The 22,632-nt window shown below is 41.5% G+C and overlaps 1 protein-coding gene across 1 annotated transcript in view; it reads left to right on the top strand.

Annotated features, from left to right (window-relative positions):
- The window catches only part of LOC306697652 (transmembrane protein 132C), a gene marked incomplete at both ends in the record, with an annotated part of 120,129 nt that overhangs the window by 81,499 nt on the left and 15,998 nt on the right, over positions 1-22,632 (top strand). Inside the window, 2 exons of the mRNA XM_079161663.1 lie at positions 7,792-7,978; positions 22,458-22,601. Coding sequence (XP_079017789.1) covers positions 7,792-7,978; positions 22,458-22,601 — 331 coding nt within the window. The remainder of the gene's footprint in view (positions 1-7,791; positions 7,979-22,457; positions 22,602-22,632) is intronic.

Raw genomic sequence — 22,632 nt, forward strand, 5'->3', positions numbered from 1 at the left:
GACTAACACAATCTATAATATAGAGTACTGTATTTCAAGTGCAGTATGCCAAAAATACCAGGACTGCTGCATCTGGTTGCAGTATGCCAGCCAGCATGCTCTACTGACTATCCTGACCAACAATCCTCTGGGCTATATAAGCATGAAGGTCAACTTTATACGGTATGATTTTGCAACAGTACATATTGTGTAAGATCAGCTGAGGTACGAACTAAAAGTAAAAAGAAAACGTGTGTGATTTGGAATGCAGCCTTAATTTGAACTGTCGTCAGTTGAGTGGCTTTGTGGGTAATGTAAGCAGCAGGTTTCAAGAAGGAATAATAAAGATGATATGCCTGGTCTGCTGTGCAATGTTATAAGAGTGCAATGCAAAATTGGGGGAGTACTTTTCTAACTGCTCCATTGGTGAGGTAACAAGTTGGATGTAACATGCATTTATTTCAAGGACCAAATACTTATAAACATATCCATCACATTAACTCACAACAGTTACAATGTGGCTACTGTACAAGTGGACGTGCTCAGGGGCTTATTTTATGTTATGACAGCAAATGTCCTCAAGAAGAATTTTTGTGCCTAAACGTGGATGTATTAAAAGATTTATGCTTCCTGTTATCAGAACTTATGTTTTTCACCAAACTCCCACATTCCCAACGCAACATTTAAAAACAGAGAGCTTTTTCTAACAGCCCAATTTAATATTTCCTCTATTTCTGTTCTGCCAGTTTAAAAGTGTGTAAATGAATGTCAGTTGAAGCGCCATAAATCAAAGGTACCGGTTTAGTATCTGAGAGGAAATTATTGTAACATAAGGGATGATGTGGCTCGCTTGATTGTAACACAGGTCTTTCACTGCAGCCTACATGTAGGAAACGCTATGACATGTTTTAAACACTGGAATCGGGCACACAAGCATGGATCCATACACACTTGAATGCACATACGCCAACACACGCAACACACACCCATACATTCAGAGGCAGCTCGCTGTTAAAGTTTAATCAAATGTAAAATTGGCGTGGTTTGAATGTCATATTGACAAGTTAATGTTTGGCGCTGGTGGCTCCTGTCAGCAGGCACTTTGCACAGATGGATCTTTATAGCGTACATCCTGGAAGAGGATAGAAAGAGCACTCACAGACTGCAATGCATTGCTGCTGTCAGGTGAAAGGAGAAAAGTGTGCTTTGGATTTGATGTTTTTCTTTTCTCACCTAGAGGGAAATTCTATATTGACAGTTTTTCCGCCATGGCATACTTTAAATCTGCTAGAAACCTTCCATGAATGTGATTCTTGAAAAACATACTTACTGCAAGTAAGTTATTGCTTTTTTTTCACTTTTGCCAACAAGTGATCAGCTCATTGAGCAACAACAAGGCATAATACACATGTATTTTTCACTCTCATCTGCCTCAATACTTCATAAAAATGAATACAGTCAAAGACGTGTTATCTCTATTGTTGTTTCCACCATTGGACGGCATCGCACATATTTTATGTATCATCACATGAATCCACTCTATTCTTTTATCTTAAATTGTCTGTATTCTTTTCTGATTTCTCCCTCTTATATCCGGCTCTAACTCTCTTGTGGCCACTACATACAATATATCTCTGCTGCATAACCATGAACCTCCAAAGCCACAGAGGCAGCTCTACCTCACTGACATTTATCACTATTATTCTCATCCTTGTCTTCGCTTTATTTGAAAGTGTTTCAGGGGGAGTTTACACCTTTGTTCCCCTCCTGTCACTATCTCCCTTTCTATTATGGACATGGCTGAATTGAAAAGGTCGACTGGTTCCAAACTTCACAACCCCCACTTCCCACCCTTTGGCTTCTCTCCTTTCGTCATCTCGCTTCCTGGACTTTAGCAGAAACATACTGGGAAAAGATCTTTGGAATATAAAGATACTAATGGACTTACCATACCTGGCTTTGCACTCAAGTTTCTCTGCCTAACTTTGAGGAAGTTTAACATTTCTTCTGCTCTCCACTCTCAAACTCCTAATAATATAATAATACAATATGAATATAACATATCATTTTTTTTTTTAATTTTGGAATAAGTAAACAATATGGAAGCTCCAGTCCATATGCAGTTTTTCTCTCTATGTTTTAAATCAATGCTGTACACTTTTTGTCGATTGTAGAGTGGCTAATCAGAGGGCCGGACAACGTGACTCAAGGACTCCGGTTTATGGTCAAGGCTCCGCCAGCAGAGAGATTGTGCTTCAGGCTGTGACCATTGGAGTCCTTTCTCAGATATCAGGACTGAAAAGATGCTCTGACCTCTGAGGTAGATGCTTGTTGGAAGTGGTCTGGGAGTATTCACTCCTACTGGTCTTCAAGCTTTTCACGGGGATGACCTCGAGTGTTCTATATCAAGTATTCTGTTTAATAAACAGTCTTTAGTGTTAACTAGTATTGTTGCCATATCATTTAAAATATCATATCTAAACTAACTGTTTTTGTGTCTCTTCATCATTCCCTCGACCTGTCCTCCATTCATTTCTGTATTAAAGGGAACAATTTAATGGACAAAACATCACTGGGTTGGGCCAATAATAGTCGGGGCAGTAGTCAACATTGAGGTCATGTCTTTAGTATCTTTATAAGAAATATGCAGGTTTTAATTAAACAGCAGTTTACATTATCTAATTACAGTCAAATGAATGCTTAAATTTGACATAAACATAATTAAAAATAAGTGCATTTTACCATCAGTTATGAAAGACTTTGAAATATGAAAAGAAAAAAACAATTTGCAGGAATAAAATATTTCACAAGCTGGATTATTGTACAACAATGTGGAGCTGGGAAATATCAGAGGGTTTTCATTCACATGCAGCACCAGACGCTGGTAAGATGTTATCAATCAGACACATAATCCATTAATAAATAATAATAATTCTGCATGAGAACACAGTGTGTTATATTATGTTTTAGCCTTAAAATCAAGATTTCTGTAATAGTGTAATTTAAATGTATGAAATAACCTTTTCAGTCTCTTAAAGAGGGGGACTTACTCATCATTGCAGCACTTTATAGCAGAGGGCCATGTGTAATTGAGCTTGTTGACACAATTGCATATAACATTTGCATTTATAAACTGTAATAGCTGCATGCAGTAGAAGGTCTTGTGGAGATGCAAACACTTGTAGATGCCATTATATTTCACAATCAAGACATTGCATATCGTGTTTGTGTTAGATTGAGAAAACTTTAACTAGCTTGAGTGCTTCGGTCCACGATGTTTGCAGGCAGAGATTCATTATGCATGGATGCTCTTGGGTACAATATATACTGTGCATGTGCATACATGTATGCAGAGCTATTTGTGTGTGCGTGTGTGGAGCCATGTGTGTGTGTCCGGGCTCCATTGTGCTGACTGGTTTATTGCTGTTCCAGGTGACGGAGCATGAGAACAGCAGAGCTTTAAGGTGCTGCTTTCAGGCACCACTGAAGCCACAAATTTGATTATTTTTTCCCTCCACAAGTAGTTTGCATGAGGCCCCCCTCTCACACACACAGTCACACACAAACACTTGCACACACACAAACACTGGCACACATGCACAGCAGCCTCAAACTGCCGTGGACCGCATCTCCTCTGGTTCCAGCAGCCTGCATTATGCATTTTCATCTGCCATTCTGTTTCCGTTCAACTTCTCTTGTTACAGTGAATCAGCAGCGTTGAACATGCTGCTCTGCTGAGGTTTGTTATTGCCCCTCGTGGCATGTACTCTACATCTTACTCCATGTATAGTACACATAAAACATATAAAAGTCCAACCTGGGCTGCAATTGTTTTGTCGTAAATCATGTCGTTCTAATGTTAGATACATGTCTAGAATACTTGATGTACGAGTTGAAAAATGAAAAAACTGGACCTGAAAATGTCACTTTATCTATCCCACAAAGCCTCTCTGTCTATCTCGCTCTTATTCTCTAATCCCCATTGGGTGCGGCAGTGGGCACGCGGATCCTATCACATCAGGGGAGATTAAACAAGGAGTGTCACAATGACACAGTGAGTTTGATAATGGGACAATAGAAGCTCTTTCAATTACAGTTCTTTCTCTAGAGAAATCTACTAAAAAGGAAACTCCGCCAATAACGTTGTCCTGTTTCTGTTTATTCATTTTGACATTTAAATCTATCTTTCTTTAACCTTCTTGCAGCCTCAATTCAATAGCTGTCTTACATGCTCCATCAAGCTAAGATGGAGCTAAATCACCTCAGCGAGGAGCTTTGTAAGATGTGCAATTAGTGAAGATGGAAGGTAAACGGTCGAAGTTTGGATTTGGTGGTGGCACGTTTTGAGAATATTATTCCAATTTAAAAGTTCTCCATACACTATTCATCAGCAGGCAACAATTACTGAGCATCTTTACTATTTGTGCCAACTTAAAAGCGTTCTGCTAATGATTTGGCCTTTTTAGCTGAAATTATTAGTCGATTAATAAATTTGATAGACAGAAAATAAGTGCAATTATTTTGATGAGGTATGAAATTCTTAAGATTTTGGACCTAGGAGGAATATGTAAAGGACATTTTTTGATATTTTCTGACTTTTTATAGATCAAATTAGATCTGATTAAAGCAGTAATTAGACATTTTGAGAATTATTTACTTACCTGTCAAGAGCTATATTCTACTCACACACGTCATTTTATATGGTTATTGAATTGGTTGGGAAATCCTCTATATTTGGCCATAGATGCAACACTCTCCACGTGACAGGAAGCAAACAAGATTAATCGTAATGTCTTGGAAATTTCTAAAAGCAACACCAACAGTGGCGTGACATTTACAGTCACCGGTCATCACAACTGCCACTTTTATTTATGTCAAACATTACCTTTACATTGTCATTTTGATGTGTAAGACTGCTAAATATAGCATCTTAAACAGATACATTATGGTGCTAAGCTATTCACTTATGTCTCATTGTGTGTCACTGCACGTCCTACAGATCTGCTAGTGTCGTGGAGATTAATGAGCATCCTGAATGTGCCTAAACAGCATCCTCACAGTCATCTCTCTGCTATTCTCAGTGAGTCAGTTGTCAGCGGTCATCGGGCAGCACCTTGTCAAGTCCGATTTCCTCTCCAGTTCGCTCTCTGGAGCCAGAGGGCCAGCTGCTTCCAACTTGAGGGCCTGTTATCTACTGAGCCCCTCTCTATTGCCTTTGGCTGCCCTCCGGTCGTCTGTCTGGCCTCAGATTTAGTCAAACCACAGCTAGTTTACAGATAATTATCAGGTTGAGACCAGCTGCGTGGTACACATCCACAGGCCCTTTGTTGCTAATTGAATTAGACCCCATGCTGGAAGTAACAGAGAAATGAACAGTTTCCCCCAGCGAGCCATGTGATTAGCTGACTTGGAGAGGGGAGGTCGGCTCATAATGGCACACTGGTGTATATGGTCATGTCTGTGACTCACCGTCTAGGCCACTTTCACCCAGACACAGATGATTCTGTCAGGTTTCATTTTATGACGTGTGTCAATGGGGGTTGAGTACAGCCGACGATCAAAAATGGACCGTTTCCAGGCTTCCTGCGTGAGGTTAAGAGCCCAAAATGTCTGTTTATTGTTCCTTGTTTTTGCCATCTGCTCTACGACTTATTGGCGAGCTAGATATACAGCCTGCAGCAGCTTTGGTTTTTAAGAGTCATCATAAAAATGCAATAAATAAACCACTTTCACCATGAACATTGTATTTATTATAGTCGTAGCTTTCACGATTTTTTACTAAAACACACACACATTCTCATTACACTGGCGTACGGTTTCAATTCATTTCCATGTTAATCAAAGTCAAAGAATGACCAAAGCGAAATGATAGTTTGCATTTCTTTGCATGTCATTGCTCTTGTTCTCCATTTTGCACTTCTCCAAGATCCTGTTGCTTCTCTTGCCTCCACTCGTCACCGTTTTTACTCTGCTGTCATCTTTTCAGATCCTCTTTTGAAGATATATAATTCTGTCACAAAAAATGCTGAATTAACAGCATGTCGGCATTTTATGTTGGCATTTTTATTGTATGAAGAAATATATTAAAAAAAACTCATAAAATGCATAGCATTCGCAGCTGCTATTAAACTCTGCCAACTGGATCACACGAGGAGGGAAATAATTGACATCTCTGAAGAGAAGAAAAAGCTAATAACAGTCAACTTCTCTGTCTTTTCTGGAGGCCCTTTATTTCTGTGAAGGTGTGAATGTAGCTGCTCTCCTTGGTGGTGTAATCAAACCTTTCCGCTGTGCAATCTCTTTCATTCTGTGCCTGCATGTCTCGTTGCATGCCTAAAGTGTGCGATGTTTTCCGGAGCAAAAGTCTGCCTGTGCTTTGGAAAGTAGGCCATTTGGGCTGATGACACAGGTCCTGTGTGACGCTCGCTGACTCTGGAGCTCTCAAAGGTTTATTTCTGGACGTTCAGCGCATCATCTGTTAACTTTGTTTGCCTGATGAACCCCGTGGCGTTACCGGTCTGAGATTAGCATCTGTCTTTTTCCCACAGCATTGCGGGACGGTTATGTAAGTCCACGATGTCCTACTACGCCTTCAGTGGCTTGGTGCTCTGATTGGTACACTGTTATGAAATGTGACACAAGTTATTTGGTTGTCATCTCAATTATTCATACACACCTCTGTTGGATGTGAAAATTGGGTTGTTGTGCTCTTCTGCGAAACAAATCTTTCATTCTCTTAGAATAAAACTGAATAATATGAGAATGATGTGGAAATAGTGTTAGACCTATGTGACTACAGTTGATAAAACATTTTCTACTATTTATTGTTTCACTGTCTTTAGTCCCCTATTCATAATTTGGGATGTTATACATTTGCTGTGTTGTCTTTCCAAGATGTATCTCATATGCATTACCTCTCTCTGGCAACGTTTTGTTTGCTTTACTGAATTTGTCTTTAAAAGTCGTCTTTTTTTGCCTCGTGCTTTAATATGTTTTCTACATGTTACATGCAACCTCCTCTCCAAACAAAGTACCATGTGAATGAATTCGTCTCTCCTCTCGTCTGTCTCTCCCTCCCTCACCATGTTCGAATTACAAGATGCTGTTTTGTGCCGCTGTGCCACAGAGACCATGCATGAAATTTATTGGCCCTGAGTTCCGCCATTTGACACGCAAGACATGGCTAACAGATCTTGTGCCATTTCCCATCTCTTCCGGCTCCCGTGTAAAGCTGACCTTTCCTGCCTCCAGGCTATATTTAAACTCTGAGCGCCAGAGACTTATGGCGCCATGGGAAATTTTATTATCAATGCTCTCCATTCGTCTGACTAAATTCGGTCCTGCCGTAGATCGTGCCAAAGTATGTCGTATATTTACGCTCTGCTACGGCAAACAAGGGCACCGGTGACAAACCTGACCGTCAACACCTTAGCGGGGGGTCACGCCTGGTGAAGCGTTCCTTTGAACTGCTCTGAGGACCAACCATGGGATGATTTGGTTCTATTTACAGTACACAGCACATGTAGAAAAGCGTGAGAGGAATAAGAAAAAGGGCTGCGATATTATTCCATGAAGCAGAGGTTTTACCAGAGAGGCAAACGCAAAGGGACTTGACATTTTGAAGCATTTCAGTAGCTAAAATGTCATAGATTTCAGCCACAGACACATTCATCAGCCTTTATTGTTTGTCGTCATTGGAGCACGTGGAATGAGCACACGAGCGCACACATCCACACATCCTTTTTTCAAACTTTCGTCCAGCCATCTGCTTGATCATTCACTGACACTCTTTATTTCTGTTCTGTGGTGCAGGTCTGAGATGGGAGTTCAGAGGGTGCTCCAGGTGGATCTGAAAATGGAAATCTTTCCTGAGCCGCTGGGCAGCCGCTGGATGGCCTGGCAGGTGGAGTACCCGGCCAGTCGTGCCGCCACACAAGAGGCTGAGACGGAGATCCAACTGGCGCAGGAGGACCTGGCGGGCATCGTGCCCCTGGCCATGGTGAGTCATGCCACTTCCAGCTCAATGCCAACAGCTTTTCAATGAAGAATTTAGTAACAGACCGTGTATCAGCTATAGTGCTCAGCGGTGGACTGTAGTGGAAAGTAATGAAACAACATATAGTCAGGGAAATGTTTTACTTTTCACTTAATTACATGGAACTGACAGCTCCAGTTACTACTTTTTTCAGATTAGGATTTACATACAAAACATGTGATGAGTTTATAAAACAAAACTTCCCAAGAGCTCGCAGGTTCTACACCTGCCCAGCCACACGAACATGAACGATTCTTATTAAACCAAACATTCCGAACTAATTATAAATACCTCCTACACTATCAACGCTATATCATTTCGTCTTTGAAACATCAAGGTGTTGCATACATGCTAATGCATCAGCATCAATAACACTCTTTGAGGGGGCATTCTGCATACAGAGTTTACTTTACTTAAGTAGATTTTGCTGATACATTTACATGAGTACGATTATGATGGCAGGACTTTTACTAGCAACAGAGTACTTTCATATCGTATTATTACTACTTTTCCTTGAGTAAAGTTTACTGAATACTTCCTCCACTCATTGGTGCTTAGATAAAGAAGGCAGAGCTATGATGTGGGTCTGTGTTTAGGAGCGTGGCAGGAGAAGAGCATCTGTAGCTCCAAGCAGACCTCCGATGGGGTCCAGAGTCTGGCTCTGGCCCGAGGGTAAGCCTGGAGCTGTGTGTCTCCGTCAGCGAGGCGCAGATAACTCTGTTGTGTAGATTGAGCCAAACTCCCCCTATAGAACTTCACATAGAGACTTTTGCTCAGCGACCCAGAGTGCACTGCTTCTCATTTAGATCAAGAGCATTCACGTGAACAAATTAGCAACTTGTGTTGGCTTAAGAGAAAGACATGCTGTCACGTCAGCGCTGAGTACTAAAACAAAAACTGCCTTCATTTCTATTTCAGTGCTCGTGATCTGCATGATATAGACCTGACTGTTGTGTCAGTGTTGTTCTCTAAGTATTGCCCGTAGCTGTGTTGATGATAGACGCATGTGGGTGGCTGTTCCTGGATTCAGAGGAATGTGTCGCTTCCTCACCCACTGATCCATTCTCAGGATAATTGACGCAATGTGTTTAATGCTGCAGTATTGTTCGAGTTCCTTCTCTCACACTCTTTTCATGGCACTGATGTATCAACAGCCTGCTGTTGTCTAATAATACATTGTTTGCTCCCACAACTTCCACTGACAAAAAGATTGCAAAGTTGATATGCATGATTGTCTCGCAAAGCTTTTACTCATAAAGAGAATTTAGAATGTGCTGTTATCTGCTCAGTGAAAATCATATTTGAAATAAAATCTTTATTTGACTAAATAATGTGGCTTCTTTGCAAAACAGAGGAGGAAATCCATCTTCTGTTGTTTGTGTAAAATTAATCCTCTGAGTGCCGACCCCTTGAAAACCTAACACGCACTCTTCAATCAATCCTAAAACTGTCTCCTTTTTCATATTCTGCTCATTTTTACACAGAAGAAGGGATTTTAATGGCTAACTATATATCATGTTACTTTTTTTCACAGTGGCAAAAATTCATCTCAATTAACTTGATATTGCAATTATTTTCTAAACTTGGCGAAATCAATTAGGGACAGGGTAATTTAGGCAGAAGCATCTCAGGAGATAGAGATGAATAGTTTTTCATGTGTAGGAACACTGTGTGTGTGTGTGTGTGTGTGTGTGTGTGTGTGTGTGTGTGTGTGTGTGTGTCTGTGTGTGTGCGTGTGTATGTGTGCGCGTATGTGTGTGCGCGTGTGTGTGTGTGTGTGTGTGCCCTGCAGGAAAGGCTTGATTTTTCCCTTTCGTACCTTGATGTGCTATTCTTGGACCTGTGAGTGAAGCAGCTGCTATCATGCAGGCTGTTCTCATACAGCGTTCGTAGCTATACCTACGAAAATGAATGCGCTGTAATTTGTAGATATCTCACAACATCAACTTTGTGTGTGATCCACGTAATCATGAACCGGGAAGTATAAAGACCGCATGAACCCACACAGAGCGAGCGGGATGGAAGGTGGATGTGTCTTTCGCCCCGGAGATCGTTGTTCATGCCCTCTGTGAAACAAGAAGTTAATGTTGATTTGTTTGTCACATAACTGCCGTACTTAAGTGACGCTATTCCTTAGTTATTTTAACCAAAACCACGATCTTTTGGGTAGAAGTTTTGTTGCCGAAACCTAACTACGTTTTTTTTTTTTTTGTCTGTGCATGTAAAGAGCGGAAATCGACCCGTGGAGTAACTTGTTTGTAAGATATCATACAAACCTTTGTATAATAATTCGTTGACCTTTGACACCAACATTTGACACATTTTCATGATCGGACTTTTCCTGAAAAGATGTTGATTGGACAATTTTGTTTCATTTTATTTTGCTCCACCATAAGACTTTTTGCTTTTCTACTTCTTTTTCTTTGAAGTGCTTCTCCCACGCAGATAACTTCCCAAGGTGCACAGCATCTCCAGCCACCCCATAGTACTTAACACACAACACAAATACTTATACATGCAGAAACATTCAGAACTCATTACCGCCGTCTGTCTCCCTCTGTCCCCTTTTCTCTCTCCCTAACTCTTATGCGCACACACACACACACACACACACACACACACACACACACACACACACACACACACAGAATATAAGGCTTTTACAATCTGCATGCACCAATATGAGAGAAGCACACAAGCGAGAAAGAGGAAGGCTGAATTAGATTACTCGGGATCACTGTGGCATGAAAGGCCCACAGATAAGTTCCTCTCCCTTCCCCCTGCTACACTCCTCGCTGATAGAAAAGAGGAAGTAAGGTAATGTAAGAGCAGTGCCGTCAACCCCCCTTACACACACGCTCACACACACACACACACACATTGACACATCACGCTCCACCGTCACCACCTTGTCTCTACCAAAGGGAAAACGAAATCAGGTTTGCCAATAGAAAAATTGGTTTCCGCACAAAGACCTGAAGTCACTAGTAGAGTAGTGAAGATGGAGATGTAGCAAAGACTTCAGATAAGTGATGTGGGCGGTCAGAATATTGATAATCACATACCCAGTAACAATGAGGAGAGGTAGGATGTAGTGGTTTTTGTTATTGTTCGTGGAAGAAATGTCAAATTACCTTAAGGGGTGACACCAATCGTGCAACGTGGGAATATAATGATGGAAAACCATGCAGAATAGTGGTCCAATCCTCTTAACTCAAAGATGTCGGCCCACAACGGTGCAGATCAAACATCATGTTCTGCTACAGACTGTTGGCAGTCATCTTTCTCCACATTTCTCCAGATGTACATCAGAGAGAAAACAGAGTAAGAGTTAACTGACCATATTACATTTTTCCACTACTACTACTTTAAGCTACAAGGCAGCCTTGCTTGATGCCGGCCATGTTAAAATTCTGTGGAAATCTCTGAGTCTGTGGTTACTCAGTATTCAGCAACTGATCTGAAATGTATCGATTTATCCCTTATGGTTAGCTTTAAACATTAAAGGTAGGGTTCATAATCTTTTTCAAACGCATTTCTGATATTTTGTTAGAATGTCATTACATTCTGGCAGCAATCAATTATTCAAAAGCTCTGACAAAAAAAAGGAATCCGATTGTGATAAGCCCGTCCAATCATTTCATTTGGCCTAAATGTATTGATTGAACGAGCGGCTTTGGAGGGAGGGCTGAAGGGACGGGCTGTCAGGGATGCCGACTTGGCGACTTTCTTGCTAGATTGAGCAACTTTTGGAGCTAGTGTTGCTACTTACTTTCATTGAAAAAGAGTTTGCAACAATGGGCTGGATTTTTTTTGGTTGGATAGTTTTAATAGAGCGTACTCTTGCTAGTTTCTCAAACCCTAGTTTTAATTTACACATACCTAGCAGAAGCATTGACGTCCCCTCTTTTACACCACTGGTCGAAAGCAAGTCCAATATTCCCTCGTGTTTACGCCGCTCCCTTTATGCCCTAAGAGCCAAAGTAATGAGTAGAACATGGCTGAAGGATGGGGCTGCAGAGTGCAGTGTTGATCAACAGTATTAGCAATATTAGATCACAGACAATCAACGCTATGAATATAAAAAATAGTGCTTAATGGGACTTTGAAAGAAATACAATACAATACTTTGTAGTAACTCCAAGTAAAGATGAACTAAAACCTCTTTTTAATGTAGTCTATTTGGTGTCGTTATGTTACAGTATTTTGTGCGATAGTGGATAATTATTGTGATCAGTGATGTAGACAGTAAACGAAGGTTACTGATGAAAGAAAGATGAAAAGAAGAGCAGAGGAGAAACAGACTTAGAGGAAGAAGGGGGTGTTTTTAGAGCTAGGGACGGAGAAACAGAATTCTACACTCTTTTTTGAAGTGACTTCACAGAGCATGCTGAAGGCATCTGTTGACACATCAGCTCTCTGGTTTTGCTGTAGTTTCATCTTCAATTAGCACTAATTAGTGTAATAAGTGAGCTGTATTTTGTTGTAATGGAAAAGCTGCTGTAATTGTGTTTTGACAAGAAATAATCTCATTTTCTGAATGAGGAACCATAGCTGACCATGTCAGACAACCAGGTTGTAATGTAATAAAGCTAATGACTATAAAAATAGAGGAGCTTATTCTGGGTTTGATCACATTTATGTCCTATTACTTCAATGGCTCCTCAGACCTCTGCCCATTTAAGTCATGTTCTAAACTACTGCTGGAATGGATTATCATAAAAAGGTCTTTTTATTGCATTTTCCCAGCCAAGTGATGGGCTCTGCCACAGGTGACACCTCTGAGAAAGCAGCGACATCGTTTTGAAAGATGAAACTTTCTTTTCTTTTTTTCCTGCTCCCTTTGAAGAGGGCTCCTCCTGCGTGTTGTCACAGACCCACCTGCATTGGTAGGGCTCAGAGCACCGCTCACCCACTTTGTCACCAATTTCAAACCGCCAAGCAGAAGTTCTGCAAATGCAGCAATTATTTCAAAAGCAGAAAATGAAAAGAGTACTCAAAAGTTTTCGTCAGTTTAGAGCGAGGAAACGCCTCAGAACTCTCTCTGTCGACTGTAATACCGCCTGCCTGTCCTGGCTTGTCTTCTCTTCACCCGCTTTATTTTATTCTTTTTTTTAGATCTTTCCCTCTCTTTTCTCCGCCTCTTCTCTATCCCTACATTGTTCTGCTTGCTCCAGACAAACATACATTAATATATTAACAATGTAGATTAATTGCCTCCCTTGTCACCCTCCGCCTCCTTGCGTTGGCATCCTCTGTTTTACTTAAGTGTGAAAGAGCTGTGTTTTTTTGGGTCATCTTGAGATGGGTCTTAACGGCAGTAATTGGATGCCTGAGCAGATTCCTCAGCACAGTAGGAGGCCGGTCCATTATCTTTTACCATCGTGAAGTAATATGCTCCTGTCCAGGCCGCCCTCATCATCATTACCCCTGCTGTGGATGCCTGGTGATGGAGAGGGAGCAGGAGGACAGGGCATACATCATATCTGGACTCATCAGTCTTCCTGTTCCAGCCGAGACACCAAACTGTGCTCACTCACACGAGCATTCGCGGGCATAGAGATGAGGAGAAATGAAAGCAGCCGTTTGTATTCACGTACCGCTCCAATGTATCGTTAAACAATACATCATCACCCTGGCCTTCTCTGGCCACTTCTACTCTCACATGATAAAGTCATTTATCAAGATCCTCCAATGAATGTTTCATTTTACTCCTCTCTGTTGCAATGCACATCTTCTCTGCCAGACAAGTGAGATCTTGGGAGCCATTTATCAAACACATAGTTAGACATACAGACACAAGCACTCAGAAGCTAATCCTGCAGAAATGCCACATGAACGGCATGTAACATCATACAAGCTGTTAATAAAAAGAGCACGTACTGTACACCTTGTTTAAAAGTACCTGATTTCAGTCATCTAATGACCTCAGCCACTCGTGCTGAGGTCTCTCTTGCAGGTCTCTGCTGTTTTAGTGGAACAGGATAAAACAGAGCTTTTTTTTTCACACGTAGCATGAATCATACGGTTTACAATAAGGGGCTGATGGATGGACCCCGAGCGAGTAATCCATTAGCAGCTATTACGGCTCAGAGGCTGCTGATGAAGTGGTCGCACAAATTGAGGCTGCCGCAATGTGCACATGTGACGTACTACGTGTAATGCTAATTAGGACAACAGATTGTGATAAATGTTCACTTATTCCAGAACATGATCGAACTTCTTGGCTATTGACATGTTCCACGTTCCTTAACCTTTGCCATCGCAGGACGTAAAAGGTATTCGGAACGACTGGCACTCATTTTCAATGTGAATGCATGTATGGTGACAAGTGAGAAAGAGAGAGCGTGAACTTCTGTACCTTTTCATCCCACTGCCGCACACTGGGAGTTACTTTCAAAATGAACAGATACGCTGAGCTTTAATAGCAAATTCCTCCAATGTCACTCAGGAAGGCGATATACCCCAAACTGCTTTTGTAATTGAAAGTGAGTGGGATGGGTTTGTTACCTTTTAAAACACACACCCACACAACCTCCCTTGTGCGGTATGTGATTAGATGAATACAGCTATTGCTGCAGAAACTCTTTCTGCAAAGCTCGCTCATTATGGTTACATCAGAAAACATCATCAGTCACCTTTAAGAAAGCTAACCATCCCACAATGCTTTTGAAAGCAGTGAGGTCAAATCACTTGTTTGTTGTGTCGTTGACATTCTCAGACGATGACCCACAATGCATTATGTGATTCATGCATTTGTGGAAAAGTTAACTTTGCTTTGCCAACAGAAAATGCTGAAGACCTGTACCCTGAACCACTTATATTCTCGTTTCTCTAATTTAAAGCCTTCGTCCCCGTCACTGTAGGCCTCTCTGTGCCCCTACCCCCGTCAGTTACGGTGAAAATAGTTTGTACAGCGAGACAGAAAATGCAGCGATGACGTGAAGGGCGGGATCCAGACTGACAGATTGATCACCCAGTAACAGGGTCTGGACACATCCATATCTCAGATCTCCCCATAATTGTTAACATCCCACTTCACTCTCTGGCCGAGTTCTAGTCATTCTGACTTTAATCTTGGCCCATTGAGGTTTGAGAGGAATGTGTGTTTTTTTTTTCTTCTTTTTGCGGTAATGGACTCTACAGTGGAGCTGACCTTTGTGTCTGCTGAGAGAGGTCTGTGTCCAGAGGGTAGCTAAGCCGAGCTAAGTCAAGCTAAGCTGCCAGTATGGATCTCGATCAGAGCCGGGTGAAGAAATCAGAACAGAGATCAGGAGGTCATCTCTCACAGGCATAGTTGGCCGTTGGTGAAGAACGATTCATCGATCGGCTCAATGTAATAGATATTGTGCTGAAATTGAGCAGAATGGCGCAGACAGGGTTGTTTCCTTGCCTTCCAGCCTCCGGGCCGGACTCAGTGGGCAAACAGCAGGGGCACCAGTGAGACATTCACAGTACCGGAGCCAGCTTCAGTCAGAGCACCCGCCAGCAAACTCCCCTGAGTCCCTGCAGCTCTCTCACTCGTCTCTAGGTGAGCACAGAGCTGGTGCCTGACCCCGATTCTTCTTATGGTGCCGAGTCTGACTGTTGTTGAAATTCACCAGGGACGCCCGCTGCTCCCTTCTGACCCATCGATCTAGATTACAGGTACGGTATTCATGAGATTTGCAGGGGATCCGTCCTATAAACGTAAAACGTCCAGCTGTGTTTTATTCACAAGCTCCTTTTCTCAGCAGAAGGGGCATTTCATGGCCACTGTACTCTACAGGGTGTCTCCGTCCCTCCAGGTCTTTTTTGAAAATAAAAAGATAGATCCTTAGGTGGAGTCTTTGCATTGTAGAAAATTAATTATACTGTCAGCAATCCAGTCCATAATATAGTTAATATTTGGGGGGGGGATTTGTCCTGTCAGCATGTTGTCATTGTGACAGTTCCCCACAGTCAAAGTTTACCTGTAAATCATATGCACTCATAAATAATTTACAGTTGAGAGCATTTCCATGTGACTAAAACATCAATACTGGGAACTGTCCTGTGAATCCTGACCAAGCAGCTCAGATGAAGAGCAGGGAGTTCTTGAAACGTCATTGGTTGCCCTTCTTTTGAAGTTTCCGGGGGCAACAATACAACATAAATCATTCCACCACGAAGTCAATTGTAAGCTGCTAAACTTTTCCCGGATCAGTGCCAACCATTTTGTCTTCAGATGTTCTCTTTCTCCCATGCTGTTTCACAATCACACTGGCCTGATCAGACATTCAGAAGTCTAAAGGCTTTATTATTTTTATTTTCGTCAGATACGCTTATAGTAAGTCAAGGTATTGAATATTTAAAGCGCAAAGTTATACGTTTTTATTTTGGGCAGAAAAGGCTCTTTAAGGGACTTCCAAGAAAGCAAGCAGTAACGAGGATGCTGTGGGAGATTTGATCCCCCCCTTAAAGGAGGAGATCAACATTTTGGGATATGCAGCTGCTTTCTGGAGATATTTTTTTTGTTTTTGTACCAAATAAACCAACGAGATAGAACATTTAATTAGCTAGTTGTAGAGGTGCTGGTAGTTTCTTTTTCTTTGCAAGCTGTTTTCTCAACAACAAAGCAAATGTTCCTATGATGCACACAGTGAACAATACAAAAAGCACATTCAAATGAGATTATGAGCAAAAGCAGCACCAGACATGCCTGCTAATTCCGAGGCACCCATTTATTCTGTCCATATGATCCTTCCATAATCTCCTATAACCCCTCCTTTCAAACTGACACTTTGAGTAGCGGATCCACTATCAAAGCAGCCATCGGGTTAGTTTTCTCCCTACCAGCCACAGCCAACAGTAATGAGCAGATCAGATCTCTCATGGGCATGTACCTCAGACAGGGCACTGCCAGTCACCGGAGATGGGCTCTTTGTGTGCCACGTGATGCTGCCACCTTCATCCAGTGAGCCTGGAAGAAGAGAGGAAAAAAGGGGGGAAAGGGAACGCTGGAGAGGAAGCGGCTCATTGTCGGAGGAACAAAGAGTGGGAAGAGAAAAGAAGGGAGCAAGAGAGAGACCCTCATTAAAAGGCAGCGTGTTGGCTTCACAACCATCCCACCACTTCAATGCGCTGTCACGCAGTGATGTATCGCTCTGCATGGTGCTACCAAGGCCTTTATTCCCACTCTCCTCCATGTTTCTCGTTTCTAGCCAATTAAACGCCCACTGGAATGGAAGGGAGGAAGTGCCACATTGAGCATTGCACAATGTGGAGAGAGGGGCTGATGAAAGGACATGCCTCTTTTAGTCTGCTTAATAGCTTCAGGACATTGTCTGAGTGGAGTTTAATGTCTACAGCATATCATTCACTACCCCTCTACTCTCATTTCACTTTCCTTGCACGTACGCATGGCTTATCGCCAAGGGATGAAAATGTTTATCGGAACTATGAAAATTTCATTTAGGAGTAGTCGACTATTGGCATACTTGATGGCCCCTTTTAATGCTTTTGCTCAAGAAATCACATGAAAGATCATAAAGAGGAATTCATTGTGGTGGTAAAAGCACCAAAATTAGATGTGTTGGTTATAGTTTTGTTTTTACTACCCGGACTTGGGATTTTGGGTTTATCAGAATCAGAATCAGAATTGTTTATTGCCAAGTACGTTACACGCACAAGGAATTTGATTATCTGGTGTGCTAGTTGGCTTCAGGACAGCCGCGACAACAAGGGGCTGACAGGAATACACACTAAGCATAAACACTGTGTGCACCACCCTCTCTTCTCTCTGCTGCGCCATGAATAATGCAGGCTGTAAAATCCCCAACTCAACACTGTGCTTGACCTGTTCATTTGTTGTCGTATAGCCAGGATGGTGAGACCAGAGTGTGGATGTGTTAGCGCTGGGCAGAAGCAGAGGCTAATAGCAACAGCAGGACAGGCAGCAGCTTCGCTACTTCTCATGCTACCGGTGTCACTCAGGCTGACACCATAAATCTCACTTATTTTCAGATCCAACCGAGACACAGGCAGAAATTACGGCCCAGAACACATTACCAGCCACAGCAGCGTGCTGAATGCTAACAGAGGGAGAGAGAGAGAGATCCTTGATAAGGCAGACGGGCAGTTCTCCCACAGATTATTGAGCAAAATCTGTGAAACTTTGGGGGACAGATTGGCTAGTAAGAAAAGCACAAACAACTGCAACATGGTCTTCTTTTAATCATTTCTATGTTAAGTGCAATACAAATTGTCATAATTATTCCTAATAAATGGAAAAGAGAGAGTGACCAAAAGAAGGATACGTGTCAATAGGGAATCACAGAGAGATGAACGACAGAAACTCAAAACACCAGAAGAAAACTATAAAGAAAACAGGTGAAACACAGCATGGTAGCTACAATGAACTGACAATAAAACTGATGAAACACAGCGTGATTAGACACAAGCCGAAATAGGCTTCTTGTTTCAGGTGTTACTATGTGACGGCTTCTTGCTTGGCTTCTACTTCAGCCATAGTGAAGGACTGCCAGGGAACCCGAGACCTCGGGTGTCCCGAAAACTTTGTGGTGAATGTTATAGTTTGATTATTTGTAAATTAATTCAGTAATACTGTATACATCACAAAAAGCACAATCTAAACTGGGAATGACAGGGGCCTTTATGTAGCATCTGCATCATTACATAATCTTGAGAATCCATCTTGGAGAGGTCCTAAAATAGACCCTAAAAACATAAAGAAATGATGGCATTATGGCTCTGGTAAAGACAATACTGTTCTATTTAGAGAGCATATTGCCCCAAATATGAAAAAAACAATATACTTCACCGTACACTTTGATGGTCAGAAGCCATGGTTTTGTGTATGTGATGTAATCCATTCAAATCCAATTGCGCTTCTAAAGAAGTGTGTTATTTTCTGATAACGTCACAGTTTGTCATGGATTATTTCTTAATAAACCACTGACACATTAAACAGTAATTGTAACCAAAATGAGGACATTACCGACAGGCACCGGCAAAACTTAAATTGAAAGGATGTTTTATGTTGTTGGATTTGTCAGGAAATCTGTTGCATTATTATTTGATACAAAGGGAGATTGCTTTATGACAAAAAATGAAAAGATGTGTTTACTTTGCAACACAAAACACATCTGCATCATTTAACTTCTATTCAGGCTGTTTAAATCAAACTTCATGTTGATGAACCTCATCTGAATACAGTATAACGGATGTTATCAAGGATTACTATTATTTTGTATCCTTTTTCGCTCCTAGAATCAATACACACAGGACAAAAGAGAACAGGGCAATTAGTAACACCTTTATATCCTGCAGGCAACACACATGAGAAACACAAATTGCTACATGTTGCACTTTTTAATTTTCGAAAAAGAAGGAACATATATATATATACATAAGATATTCCCTATTTTGATATCTGACGTCTCAAGTAAGAAACTTATTTATTTCTGTCCATAATAGAAACTGTCATCAAGTTTTACCAGTTTCACAAACGTCTTCTTTCACTCTCTACTGTAGACACTCAGTCGAGTAATGCTGCAGGTCTCCATTCTGTGTTTAATTGCGCTATCTATCTGAGCGTTGGACCATTGATGCATCACTGTGGGATCCCGCTGTGGCTTATTACCGCCAAGCCATGCTCTCTGATGCTCTCAACCTGCTGGGTCATCTCCAGCTGCTGTAATATAACACTAGCCTCCGCTTTCACCAGGTCCCAACCATTTACCCCATCATGTATTATAGATGACCCTCTGGAAATGGAGGAATCCCAGCAGACACAGAATTAATTTACAGCAACACTCCATTTTAAGGGGAATTGAATCAAAGTCAGAGGCACAGGGAGTGAGGGGGGGGGGGGGGGGGGGTATATTGCTATATAACACTGTCACAGTCTATAAAATTGTAATGAAAAGCCATTTGAAGATTAAGTGTTTTTTTGTGATTCATAGCTATCTCTTGGCTCAACTAATAATCATTTCACTCCAAAGCTGACTGGTCTCAGTAATTGATGCTTACAAACGACCAGGCTCCTTTCAACCAAACTTAATCCTCCTTTTCGCGCTCACAAACACAAGGGGAAGTGTTTAGAAATAGAGTTAAGAGGGCAGTGTACAAATCTTGTGTTCGTGCCTGGTGACAATGGGATACCCATGACTGTGCTTCCAGGAAGTCGGGCTTTGTAGATTGGTCCTGTCTGCGCTTGTCAGGCTTAACAATATTACTCTAAACAAATGTGACATTTGATTCAGCAGTCATCACTCCTGAGTAAAATTGCAGTGTTAAAAGAAAAATAATAGTAGCTTCCTCAAAAGAAAAGCACTGAAATGTCTTCAATGCTGGCAAAGCTTCAATATAGTGCCAAAAAAAGGTGTCTTGGGGTTCCTTTCCATTGAAATTAAAGTAGGGCTTTTGTCTAAGACCATCCCAGAAGCAGAATGAAAACATGGTACAATGAGGGGTCTTTGTCAGGCTGTGCACTTAGCTTAAGAAAGTAATTTCAGTTTCCCAATGGCAAAAAAGCCATGTTCGTTGTACAAGTATTGAGACGTACACTTTGACCTCCAATGCAGCTATTTACTGAGCTACCCAGGGGTCCATATTAAACTGTCTAATTGAAGAGCCATTTCTCCAATCCGATGTGGCTTTAGAGAGAAAAAGTTACCTCAAACTCATCGTAATTGGCCCCAATTATCTTCTGTGACAACAGTGGTGTGTGCGAGACTGTGTGCATGTGTACTGAAAGGTTAAGATGTATGTTCATAGTGATGAAGCCCTGTCATCAAACTGAAAGAACCAAGGCTGTCTAGACCACTGAGGTACCTCTAATACAGCCCAGTGGTAAATTGCAGCCTTAGTTACACAGAGCCTATGGCTGATTGGCCAGTAAGTACAAACTTACCCAGGACTGAATAACTAAATATTTAATCAAAATATGAATTAATGATTATTATTATTATAATTTCTATGCAGAAGAGTACTGCAGTCAAGTTTTGATTTTATAGTGGAATTTATGCGATTTGGTGTGGTTAAATGAATGTATTTTTGTAAAATGGTGAAAATAGTGGTTAAAATAAGGGTATTTTATGGACAAGAAAGCTGACAGAACACAGTTTGCTGCATTTTATTTTTGCATTCTGTGAAGATTATCCAAATGCAGAGCAAAGTATGTGGATTTTCCCCCCAGTAAACTAGAGGCATTACAAACTTCTGTTACGCAGTTTGCCAGGGAGCTTGAAAACTTTAAACCCTTTAATCTCAACTTCACTTTGTAGGGCAGTATTGTTCTTGCATTCTATCCCCATATGTTTCCTGGTACCACTTGTGTTTTCTGTGTTTACTGCACTTTGCATTCCTGTCAGAAAAGCCCCTTATCAATAAAATGTAACACTGATCATTTATTTATGAGGCTGATTCTATGATGTCCTTTTCAGTCTGTCCAATCTCCCTGTGGTCTGGGAGATAAATGCTTTAGGGGGCCAGAGGGTTTGTTGGAACTGTTTAGTTTTCACATTGAGAATAGAGGCCAGGCATATGACTGAAGGGAGAAATGAAATTCACTATGCATTCCAAATAAGGCAGTGTTTGAGACGTCTCCTGGGCAATTATACATGCACAAGAGGAGGGCAATCACAACCACCACAGTTGCTGCAAAGAGTGCCTTCAAATTGCTGTGGATCCAGGACAGGATATGAATAAAAGCTGGATCGACCATTGAAACAGAAACACTCAGTGCCTTCATGTCACTGCATCACCATCGGTGACTGAGCAGAGAAGTGAGTGACTCATAGAAAACTGTTGATGTAATGGAGCATGAATCATTTCCCCACGTGAAATATAATTCTTGAAGCGTTTCATTTGTCTCCCGTTGATAATCAAGTAAAATCAAAATGTTATCTGCCGATCAGTAATTTTTGTGACCAGCCAAGCACAATGTTATGCTGATTACTTTAATCAATTAGCTGGCTGAAGAGCGTGGCAGTGAGGACAATGTTTAGTATTCATCTTGACAGTTGCAATCACAATAATTAGAGAACCCAGAAATTGTTATGGTTCATTTCACATTTTGGCAACTCAGCTCAGAAACTCCAAAGTAACTATTCAAAAATCAATCAACACAAAATGCTGCAAGAAATGATTTCCAGGAGAACAAAGGTGCTCAGTAGACCTGGTCCAGCTGAATTTAAATAACAAAAACATGTACTTTTAGCGGCTGTAACACCGTCCACCCAGCAGTGGCTCTGATTATACAACCCGATAATCACTAATTGAGCGCTGACTGTGCAAAACCTCCTTAGGTCATTTTCAATACTACTTGTTACTTGCACTATTTCTCTTTTTTTCTGCGCTTGTAATCCCTGAGGGTCTGTTATCGGATGGAGGTGGATTAGAGACCTGCCAGGCCTTCGACCATTGCTGTGCTGATCTCTCTGCCTCTTTCTGTCTCTAGGACTCTGAGATTTTGAACACCGCCGTGCTGACCGGGAAGACAGTGGCTGTCCCTGTAAAAGTGGTGACCATTGGAATTGACACCTCTGTCACAGATGTCTCCGAAGCAGTCAAGTGTCGCACTACAGACGAAGATGTGGTCAAGGTCAGTAAGATGAATTGCTGAAGAAACGAGC

This window comes from Pholis gunnellus (genome assembly GCF_910591455.1).
Source record: "Pholis gunnellus genome assembly, chromosome: 6".
NCBI lineage: Eukaryota > Metazoa > Chordata > Actinopteri > Perciformes > Pholidae > Pholis > Pholis gunnellus.